General features: G+C 42.5%; 1 protein-coding gene across 3 annotated transcripts in view; it reads right to left on the reverse strand.

Moving 5' to 3' along the window:
• Nucleotides 1-12,500, reverse strand: part of efr3a (EFR3 homolog A (S. cerevisiae)) — a 72,903-nt gene that overhangs the window by 3,255 nt on the left and 57,148 nt on the right. For all 3 annotated transcript variants that reach the window (XM_062530830.1, XM_062530831.1, XM_062530832.1), the window contains 5 exons: nt 12,485-12,500; nt 4,596-4,681; nt 4,350-4,398; nt 1,400-1,503; nt 991-1,040 (listed from right to left, as the gene is read on the reverse strand). The exon at nt 12,485-12,500 is cut by the window's right edge and continues 112 nt beyond it. In XM_062530830.1, the coding sequence (XP_062386814.1) occupies nt 991-1,040; nt 1,400-1,503; nt 4,350-4,398; nt 4,596-4,681; nt 12,485-12,500 (305 nt within the window). The remainder of the gene's footprint in view (nt 1-990; nt 1,041-1,399; nt 1,504-4,349; nt 4,399-4,595; nt 4,682-12,484) is intronic.

Consider the following 12,500-nt stretch of genomic DNA (forward strand, 5'->3'; position numbering starts at 1 on the left):
CCCAAATAAATAAATGTTCCTCCTTAAAATGCTGGGGTCATAAGTGTTGCCACCCCTATGTTAACCCTATGTGTTCAATTCCCATAGAGGCAGGCATAATCTTATTTTTAAAGGCCACTTATTTCATGGATCCAGGATACTATGCATCCTGATAAAGTTCCCTTGGTCTTTAGAGCTAAAATTGGCCAACATCATCACACACCCTTCACCATACCTAGAGATAGGCATGGTGTTTTGTTCAGTTTTGTTCAGTTAGCCTATTAGCCTGTTTGATGCTCATTGAACTCAATGCAAATCAAACCAGCTAATAGGCTAACTGAACAAAACCGAACAAAACACCATGCCTATCTCTAAGTATGATGAAGGGTGTGTGATGATGTGGGGCAATTTTAGTTCTAAAGACCAAGGGAACTTTATCAGGATGGATAGTATCCTGGATCCATGAAATAAGTGGTCTTTAAAAATAAAAAACTGCCTGCCCCTATGTTAACCCTCTAGGCGCCACAGGCGGATATAGTCGACAAGATGCGGTACTGAATAAAATGGCCGATTTTGTCAAATAGGGTGTCAAATTTCGTTCAAACTCCCTGCCACTAGTTGGCAGACATGTCATACTACGTCCCCGACTCAGAATTACGTCATGCTTCTATACAAAATATTCGAGCAAGGGCACTTTAAACCAGTGCGAAATATCAGCTGAGCTAGCTTGCGTGTGAGCCATTGTATCAGAGTGGTATTGTGAACGTAAACGAGTATTAGCATTAGTGTTAATGAAAGCAAAACAAACCTAAATGAAACAGCCAGATGCCTCTTCATAAAATAACAGACAACTTCATACAAGTCACATCTTGTGGTTATTTAGGTCATTGCAACTTCACTGAGGAAAATTAAATAAAATATGTGTGATAATCACACATGACATCGGACAATTCCAAGTGGGACCCACTGTATGTGTGTGCGCAGTGTTTTGTGTGTGTTCAGGCCACTTACCGGATAGTTAGCTCGAAAATCTGTGCAAGGCGGTCGTGAAGCATGTTATTCTGAAAAGAAACAAAAAAGTGCACATCATACTGTTTCTTATTGGGACAGTGTGTGTGTGTGTGTGTCACTGGATGTTGTGTGTTACTGGATGTTGTGTGTGTATGTGTGTGTGTGTGTGTGTGTGTGTGTGTGTGTGTGTGTGTTACTGGATGTTTTTTGTGTGTGTGTGTGTGTGTGTGTGTGTGTGTTACTGGATGTTTTGTGTGTGTGTGTGTGTGTGTGTGTGTGTGTGTGTGTGTGTGTTACTGGATGTTTTGTGTGTGTGTGTGTGTGTGTGTATGTGTGTGTGTGTGTGTGTGTTACTGGATGTTGTGTGTTGTGTGTGTGTGTGTGTGTGTGCGCGTTACTGGATGTTAACCTTGGACTCGCAGTGGGCAGCGATCTCCTCAAATGGAGCTTTCTGGAACTTCTCCATCACCTGACGCCTTCTCTCCCTCTCCTGCTCCTCGAGACCTGTGGTATCTACACACACACACACACACACACACACACACACACACACACACACACACACACACACACACACACACACACACACACACACACACACACACACACACACACACACACACACACACTTCACGCAGCTGCGTAAAATGTATTACAACTATAGTTGTAATATTCCTAGTTCGGAATTTTGGACATAAGACCTCATTTCCAACTTTACCGAGGTGATAAAGGTCGGTGAAGACTGTTTTTATCGCGTTTAACCCCTTCCTTCAGTTTCAGCGTTCCCCTTTGCTAACGCTGGTTCTGAGCTAACGCATTTCAACGGTAACATCAGTCTGACATCAACAACAGTCTTACTCACTCCACAGCACACCCGAGACAAGTCAATTAAAACGTCAGACTATCGCTATACATGTCCGTGTTGATAGAATAATTTTAGAAATAAAACTAACCTTGCAACTCAATGATTTATTACATTTTGAGGGACTAGTTTCTCAATATCAATCCGCCACTGCCATACAGGGAACAAAGTAGGCTATTGCAATGCGATGCAAGGTTAGTTTTATTTCTAACATTGTTCTATCAATGTGCATGTGCATCGATAGTCTGACGTTATTTATTTGTTTCGGGTGTTCTGTGGAGTGTTTTCAGTGGCAGGCTGGATGTTACCGTTGACTTGCGTTATCTCGGCACCAGGTTAGCATGAGATGAACGCTGCAACTCAAGGAAGGGCAGAAATTCACTGAAAATGGTCTTCACCAACCTATATCACCCCGACTAAGTTGGAAATGAGGTCCTATGTCCAAAATTCCGAACTATTGCTTTAAGGCGAGACACTACAGTTGAATAGGGTAACATTTTTAAATCATAGGTATCATCATGAAACTTCCTCAGTTGATTACTTACACAAGTATGAGAAAAAAAATGTATTACAAGTTTTTGAAATAAGCATGTTTAATTATGCAAATTAGGCATTCTCTCATTAAATATGCAGGATTTAGCATATGTTTCCGGTAGATAGATCTGAACATATGATAAAGCCAGGTGCAAAATTATTCTTTCATGTTGTTTACAAACAAGATTACAATAAAATTACAGAAGGATTTCAGGATATCTGCTTTCATTGCCTAGGAAATCCAAATATACTGTCCATAGCCTTAAAAAAAAAAAAATTTTGCCATGCTTTTTTGATTAAAATGTCACATAAATCAGGCCAGGAATGATATATTAACAAATCCCTCTGAACATATCTTCAGCATACTGTTAAGTGTATTACTGGAAAGTTTGGTGTACATAGGTGCTACAGAGGCTGAGAAGTATCTACCGGAAAATGACATTAAACCGCAAATAACTCGTTTTGAGAAAACAGCCTTGAAAGACAGCCAATGAGATGCGTTCTCAGCTTAGACTCGTCTTTGAACTTTCGCGATTGGTTGCTAATACAAAGGAAATGTCCATATTTGGATTGCATAGCGTCATTTAGAAGAAACAATATGATACAATACGATCTTCTATATCAAGTTTAGCAGCGAAATACAGCTTCTGTCATCTGTTATCAGGGATTTTCGAAATCCCGGAAGCACTTTTACAACCGTGTGTGCCTAATACAACACAACAGAATTTGAATTTCACTGCGAAACTTGCTATAGAAGATCGTTGAAGACCAGTAACCACTCGGTGAGCTGCACACTTTTAAAAACGAACGTTTAGGGGTGTTTTAAGGACAGAATAGAGCATGCACAAAGCGAGCAATGTTAAAGCCTACAGAGCTCCATTCTAAATCTGCCAAATTCCACAAACAGGCTCAATCGTCGAAATTTCAGTGTCTAACACTCGTTTTCATGCTAGGCTATACAAAAAACGAGCTTAAAGTGTAAAATACCGAACTAGTCCTTTAAGCACTCATTCACAACTGTTCCATCGCCAAATGTTCTCTTGTTTTGCACCAAAATCCACGCAATCTTTAACAAACACTATTATTTAAAAATGTTACCCTATTCACCAAAATCATCAATCAGTCCCTCCAGTCCGGCCATGTCCCCACATCCTTGAAAACTGCTGTCATCAAGCCACTTCTCTAAAAGCTTTTGACCCGGAACCACCTGCCAACAACCGCCCCATCTCCAATCTCCCTTTCCTTTCAAAAGTGTTGGAAAAGGTGGTCTCTGCTCAACTCCATAAACACCTCACCACAAACAGCCTATATGAGAAGTTTCAGTCTGGTTTTCGCCCTGGCCACAGTATGGAAACTGCCCTGGTCAGGGTCACAAATGACCTGCTGCTGACAGCTGATGCTGGCTCTCCATCACTTCTCATCCTCCTTGACCTCACTGCAGCATTCGACACCGTTGACCACCACATCCTTCTACAACGCCTCCACTCCTCCATCGGACTTTCTGGCACCACCCTGGCTTGGTTCACATCATATCTCACGGACAGAACAGAATATGTATCCCTGGCAGATGCAAATTCAGTCACAAACTCCGTCACCTGTGGGGTCCCTCAAGGTTCAGTCCTAGGCCCCACCCTCTTCACTCTGTACATGCTCCCCCATGGTGATGTCATCAGCCGGCATGGAATGTCTTTCCATTGCTATGCTGATGACACCCAACTCCATATAAAAACTAACCAAACACTCTCTGCAGCCCTATCCACAGTTTCCACCTGCCTGGAGGAGATAAAGGCGTGGATGACGGCAAACTTCCTACAACTAAACAGTTCTAAAACAGAAGCTATCCTTGTTGGCACTCCACACCACGCACGCAACGCACGCACGCACGCACAAACGCACGCACGCACGCACGCACGCACGCACGCACGCACGCACACACACGCAGCATCTATGTTAGAATACTTACCTATTGCTTTCTTCAAAGTTTCAAAGGTGATCTCTTCAGCCAGGTGTGACTGTAGTACAAGAGTGCACGAGCATGTACACACACACACACACACACACACACACACACACACACACACACACACACACACACACATATAAATATTAACTGTTTCTAAATAAATCCGACCAAAGACAGACTGTGGTGTGTGTATGTGTGTGTGTGTGTGTGTGTGTGTGTGTGTGTGTGTGTGTGTGTGTGTGTTACCTTGTCTGGTAGACTGTTGGATAGGATATCTAGCTGTAAGGAGATGGTATCTACAAAGCTCTTCCTACGAGTCAGGCGATCTTCATCTGAAACACACACACACACACACACACACACACACACACAGTTAGACCCAAATCCACACCTGCATTGATTAACACACTCACAAACACCTATGTGAGCACACACACACACACACACACACACACACACACTTAGACCCAAATCCACACCTGCATAAACACACTCAGAAACACCTATGTGAACACACACACACACACACACACACACACACACACACACACACACACACACACACACACCTATGTGAACACACACACCCCTACAGTCTGAGCAGGGGGTGCAGTGCTCTTAGGGATTGCCTTGGGCACAACACTCTTTTGGTAAACTGCCACAGTAACCATTGAGACGTTGACTCACCATAGAGGATGTTCCGCAGAGAGCAACAGGAAACCCACACAAGACAAGAAACACACAGACACACACGTGAAGACAGGAAACAGACAAACAAGTGAAACACAGAGACAACCACTCACTCACACACGTCAAGACAAGAGAGGAAACACACGCACTGCACAAACTGCTCATCTAAGTGTTATTCATCTGATCAAGATCACTAAACTAACCCTAGCAGATCACAAGATCACTAAACTAACCCTAGCAGATCACAAGATCACTAAACTAACCCTAGCAGATCACTAAACTAACCCTAGCAGATCACAAGATCACTAAACTAACCCTAGCAGATCACAAGATCACTACACTAACCCTAGCAGATCACACAATCACTAAACTATCCCTAGCAGATCACAAGATCTCTAACAAGATCACTAAACTAACCCTAGCAGATCACAAGATCACTAAACTAACCCTAGGAGATCAATACGACCTTCAGCCACAAGATCACTAAACTAACCCTAGCAGATCACAAGATCACTAAACTAACCCTAGCAGATCACAAGATCACAAGATCACTAAACTAACCCTAGCAGATCACTAAACTAACCCTAGCAGATCACAAGATCACTAAACTAACCCTAGCAGATCACAAGATCACAAGATCACTAAACTAACCCTAGCAGATCACTAAACTAACCCTAGCAGATCACAAGATCACTACACTAACCCTAGCAGATCACACGATCACTAAACTATCCCTAGCAGATCACAAGATCACTAAACTAACCCTAGCAGATCACAAGATCACAAGATCACTAAACTAACCCTAGCAGATCACAAGATCACTAAACTAACCCTAGCAGATCACAAGATCACTAAACTAACCCTAGGAGATCAATACGACCTTCACCCACAAACAAAATGAGTTCATCGCTAACCCTATGGGCAAATGAGTTCATCGCTAACCCTATGGGCAAATGAGTTCATCGCTAACTCTATGGGCAAATGAGTTCATCGCTAACCCTATGGGCAAATGAGTTCATCGCTAACTCTATGGGCAAATCCCTCCACTCCTCAGCCATATTTCAATGCCTTTTGGGCACATTTCAGGCATCTTTATGTTAGGCTTCTCCTTAGTGTCACAAATTAGCCACAGGGCCTCTTACTATCTAACATTTCCCTCGGAATGAATAAAGTATCTATCTATCTATCTACAGCATCTATCTATCTATCTATCTATCTACCTGCTAACCTGAAATGGCAGGTCTTTTATTACATTTATAACGAAATTGTAGGCCTAATTGTAATCGTGTAAGACAAAATATAGTTATTGAAAGGCTTTTGGGTGATCCCAATGACAAACGTCACGTAAATCGGTACAGAATACCCCAGAAGACCCCAGGCTATGATTCTTGTGTTACAGTAACTATGGAGCTATGACCTATTTTTGAGGGGTCTTTATTTTCTTATATTTCTCTGATCTTAAAGCAACACTAAAGAGTTTTTTGTACCTTTAAATAATGTTTCCAAAATCATTTCAATGGTTCATCAACTCTTAACAGGGTGAACGGCACTCATGCATTTGATTTGTGGCCCTCATATCGGCTATAACCACACTATGTACGCTTTTTTTGTGGCCTTTTTGACTTTATTATTATTGGACAGGTAGACAGGAAACAAGGGGGAGAGAGAGATGGGGTGGGATCGGGACATGACCGCAGGCCAGATTCGAACCTGGATCCCCGTGGGCACTCAGACCCGTATATGGTACGAGCGCTGTAGCCTGCTGTGCCACAGCGCCCCCCCCCCCCCCCCCCCGCACGCTGTAAGCGTACCAGATCGGGTAGCGGATCTGTAGTTTGATGAAATTAGACACAATAAACTACAAATTAGTGGGCTTGCTGCAAGGAATAAGCACATTCAACTTATTCCCGTTCACCCACTTTTTTTAAGACACCTCTTCTCCTAGAGCGTTTGAGCTATCGACGCGGTTCCAACACTAAAAAATCAGGCCCGATCTGGTGTAGCTTCCTTGTTCATGTCGGATGGCTGCCAGTTGTCGTTTTTCCGGGATTCCCGTTTTTCGGTCCCATTGAAATGAATGGGGAAATAGTTTTTTTTTTTTGCAGGCTTTTTTTTAAGCACTTTTAAGCATAGTTAGCATTTTTAACATAAATGCTAGAAATCATCTGTTAAATTAGCTAATCAACCTGGTTAGCATTGTCAGCTTAGATAGCATTGTCAGCATAATTAGCATTTTTAGCATAACTGCTAGAAATCATCAGCCAAGTTAGCTGATCATCCTGGTTAGCATTGTAAGCATGGTTAGCATAGTTAGCAGTTTTGCAAACCCGCTCTTGCAGGTCCTCGGACATGCACATTTCTAGTTTCACTTGCTATACATTTTTCACTTGCTATACATTTTTCACTTGCTATACATTTTTCACTTGCTATACATTTTTCACTTGCTATACATTTTTTACTTGCTATACAGTTTTCACTTGCTATACATTTTTCACTTGCTATACATTTTTCACTTGCTATACAAATGTCACTTGCTATACATTTTTCACTTGCTATACAAATGTCACTTGCTATACATTTTTCACTTGCTATACATTTTTCACTTGCTATACATATTTCACTTGCTATACATTTTTCACTTACTATACAAATTTCACTTGCTATACATTTTTCACTTACTATACAAATTTCACTTGCTTCGCAATACATCATACTTTCATAAACTCATGCAACATACTCTACCATGTCTGTGGACGTTATTTGCTGTAAAACAAATAGTGTGTGTGCAACAGAGGCAAAGTGCTTTAGTGTTGCTTTAAGGTAAGATTTAAGATCTTATATTTCTCCTATCTTAACGTAAGATTTAAGATCTTAAATTTGTCCTATCTTAACGTAAGACTCAAGAGGAGTTAATAAGTGGAAAGTGTTTTAGTGTTGCTTTAAGGTAAGATCTTACATTTCTCAACGTAATAATAATATATATTTAACGTAAGACTCAAGAGAGGAGGTTTCTGTAATATGGCCCAGGACTGTAAACTAGTTCAACACAGGATCACTGGCTACCCAGCTAGTACTCAAACACACACTAGCAGATATGACTGTGCTGTAAACTAGTTCAACACAGGATCCCTGGATACACAGCTAGTACTCAAACACACACTAGCAGATATGACTGTGCAGTAAACTAGTTCAACACAGGATCCCTGGCTACACAGCTAGTACTCAAACACACACTAGCAGATATGACTGTGCTGAGCTAAGAAGCTAACAAGGCAGTGAAGGAGCTTTACCTCTGGAGGTTTGTCTGCACCTGTGAAGAATCTTTCCTACCGTGTACAATACTAATGCATTCACAGACACATACACACACAAGCAAGCGCACACAAACACACACAGTCACACACACACACACACACACACACACACACATTTATCCAAGGAGAAAGAATTAGCGATACAACATACACAAGTCTCTCTCTCCCTTTCCCTCACACACAATGTTCCCTCTAATTTTTTTCAGCACTGAGCAAAACATTTTTTTTCTGAGCGCAGGTTTTACCGCTGTGAGCAATTCGCAACCACGCGACCTGCCAAAAATGACCATGCCCCCCCCCCACCCATATATATATATAATTTACATGACAATAATGAGAAAGGGCAAAATCTATGATAAACTAATGCATGCTCGGCGGGCTGCATGAAAGTGCGTGACGGGCCGTAGTTAGAACACCCCTGCTTTAGGTAATCAAGCTTCCACTCGGACAAAGTTTTACCACTAGCGAACTCCCCTTTCGCTTTTGCCTCCGAGCAAATATGTAAATATCTCTTAAAGTTTTATCCTACCTGGACCATCTTTTGTGTCAGTTTGGACTATTTCATCTAGCCACTAATTTTTAAATGTTAGGCAGACCTTTTTCTGGAGCACCTGCTCAGCCTTTCTTTTCGTCATGGTACCCGCCAAGAGCCTAGAATACTTTGTTTGTAACGTTGTCTACTTCCGACTTGGTTGTCAGACATGTCAGTATTTAAAATGTTTGGTAACTAGGCTACATCGCGTTTGATAGTCACATTTTTAACCCCTGAAAAAATAGTTTGTGCGGTCTGAAAAATATGCGCGGTCTGAAAAATCTATTGCGCGGCCACTTCGACTGGCCTGCGCATTCGCGCACGCGCGCAGCTTAGAGGGAACATATACACACACACACACACACACACACACACACACACACACACACACACACACACACACACACACACACACACACACACACACACACACACACACACACACACACACACACACACACACACACACACACAGAATGTCATAGCCCATAACAGCTGTTGGTTATAGCTGTAGGAGTCCCATTGAGTGTAAGTGTAATAGCTGTTGGTTATAACTGATTCCCATTTAAATCAGTGCTGTTGGTTATAACTGATGGAGTCCCATTTAAATCAGTGCTGTTGGTTATAACTGATGGAGTCCCATTTAAATCAGTGCTGTTGGTTATAGCTGAGTCCCATTTAAATCAGTGCTGTTGGTTATAGCTGAGTCCCATTTAAATCAGTGCTGTTGGTTATAACTGAGTCCCATTTAAATCAGTGCTGTTGGTTACAGCTTATAACTGAGTCCCATTTAAATCAGTGCTGTTGGTTAAAGCTGATGGAGTCCCATTTAAATCAGTGCTGTTGGTTAAAGCTGATGGAGTCCCATTTAAATCAGTGCTGTTGGTTAAAGCTGATGGAGTCCCATTTAAATCAGTGGTTACTGGTGCCGTGTGGTGGGGGCCAGCTGGGCCTGGCTAATTTGGGGGCCACCTGGGCCTGGCTAATTTGGGGGCCACCTGGGCCTGGCTAATTTGGGGGCCACCTGGTGCTAGTGGGTCGGGTCCACAAGCCTCATAACCCTGAGACCTTTGCGTTCAGACTGTCAGGCCATTATCTCTCCGCATTACACCTCGACACACCCTTGCTTGTGAAAACGTCACATCACCACACCTTTTCAAACAGGATTTAAGCAGAAAGTCGCGTATCTCTTTCCAATGCTGTGCTATCGAAGTCAGTCACCTCTTATTGTCCGTTTACGTGTATATCACTTAATATTCATTTCTATACAAACCATGACGGTGGATTCCTAAAGAAATGCATGGCTCAGACAACATATGTGTATCTAAATGAGTTATGTAACATATATGACATTTGACCGTGACTCGAAGAGCAATAAACATTTGTAAGGCTGTGTGTACAATTCATAGACAGTAAAATCCGCATGGAGCTCCAGGTTAGTTTCACAACGATGCCGAGTGAGTTCACAGCCAGCACTAAACTCAGAGCGCAGAGTAGGCTAAAAAAACACAGAGTAAGCTAAAGAAGATATTTTGAAGGCAGTAGACGCTATTGCTAAGAACCAAACGGGACTTTGTTCAAATCCACAAATCTATGGCTATTGGAAAATGTAAGGTTCATTTATCAAATGGTATTTTGAAGTATTAAAAAACATAGTTGGGGCTCGAGCACCGAGGTGCGGCCGCTGTAGCAGCGGCCCTATTGTTTTTGCTCAGATTATTATTATTATTATTATTATTAGGGCCCGAGCACCGAGGTGCGGCCGCTGTAGCAGCGGCCCTATTGTTTTTGCTCAGATCAAATGTCTTCTGGGCCACGTTTTGCCTTTTTTCACCAACTTGGAATGCTCTAAAACTCTTGAAAATTGGCAGCTATGTGTGGAATTGGTAACACTACTCAACGACAGAGCTCTGGCCTAGGGAGTGGCTCTGAGACCCTATAGCGCCACCTAGCGCGTTGTCTGTTGTGGTTGACACATACATGCATGGAAATGAACTAAATTTGGTAGGCATGTGTGTTGTATTAATCTGAACAACTTTGACATTTAAACTACATAGTGAATTTTAGAGGAATTTGAGTTATGATTATGATTATGAATTTTGCACATTATGTATTTTGAAACACTTCTCCTAGACGGTTTATCGAAATCATGTCATAGTAGCAGTAAATTGATAGAGGGGTTGCCCAAGAGGAATTGCGACCAGATTTTAGAATTTTCGAAGTATATTGAAATGGCGAAGGTTTGAATTATGGCGTCTTATTAAGAAACAGGAAGTTGGTGTTATAGGCAGAAAAAAGGTTAGAAATTGGATGTAATTTAGTAGCTACATGTGGAATTGCTTCTGCTAGTCAGAGACAGAGCTCTGGCCTAAGGTGTGGCTTCGGGACTCTAAAGCGCCACCTAGCAGCACGTTATCTGTTGTGGTTGACACAAACATTCACGAAAATGAACCAAATTTGGTGGGCTTGTGTGTTATTGCTATCGCTAGTCAGAGACAGAGCTCTGGCCTAGAGTGTGGCTTAAGGACTCTATAGCGCCACCTAGCGCATTGTCTGTTGTGGTTGACACACACATTAACGAAAATTAACCAAATTTGGTGGGCTCATGTGTTATTGCTACCGCTAGTCAGGGACAGAGCTCTGGCCTAGGGTGTGGCTTAGGGACCCTATAGCGCCACCTAGCAAGTTGTCTATTATGGTTAACACATACATTCACAACAATGAACCAAATTTGGTGGGCATGTGTGTTATTTCTACCTCTAGTCAGAGACAAAGCTCTGGCCTAGGGTGTGGCTTAGTTAGATTCCGGAATGTCACGGGTCCGGACCGCAGGTGTGAGGGCCTGCATCGCCGCTTGCAGCTATATTTATTTTAGAATTTCTGAACGAAAGGGGCTGGAATTGGAGCACGATAGTCGTAATAGTAGGAAACACACCGGCAGGAATAGCCTAAATTAGTGGGACGCTTGTCTATGTTAGTTAGTTATGTTAGTTCACTTTTTACTGTGCTAAATGGTGATATCTAGACAGAGTTAGCCTACTGACAGGCAAATATCTTTAACATGGACGTAACTGCTATCTCTAAATTCGGTTTTCGACTCCACACACAGTAGCCTACGGGTTGACTCCGCCTTCACCTTGACTCCGCCTCTGGTCCGGCTCTAGCTCAACTGGCTACGTTTTTGTTGGGCCAGAAATCAGGGGCTAGTAGCACCGCACCAAGATATGTGAAAGCAATTAGCCCCGGCACGGCACAGCTGGCTCGGCTTTGGCCCTACGGTCTGAAAGGGGCTATGGAGTCCAAATTCTCTGTCATTGTTTTTACACCATTAGCCCATTACAATTCCCTAAAAATACCCCACTAGCCCATTACAATTCCCTAAAATACCCCACTAGCCCATTACAAATACCCTAAAATACCCCACTAGCCCATTACAATTCCCTAAAATACCCCACTAGCCCATTACAAATACCTTACTAGCCTATGTGTACAAGACAAGGTCACAGGCAATGTGTCATCCTAACCATTGGATCAGTGAACAAGAGAGAAGTTGCTTCTGATTGGCTTTGAGAATGGTGCACCAGTTCTGATTGGCTCACCTGTGACTTGGGGGAC

Source organism: Sardina pilchardus, chromosome 2, assembly GCF_963854185.1.
Source record: "Sardina pilchardus chromosome 2, fSarPil1.1, whole genome shotgun sequence".
Taxonomy (NCBI): Eukaryota; Metazoa; Chordata; class Actinopteri; order Clupeiformes; family Clupeidae; genus Sardina; species Sardina pilchardus.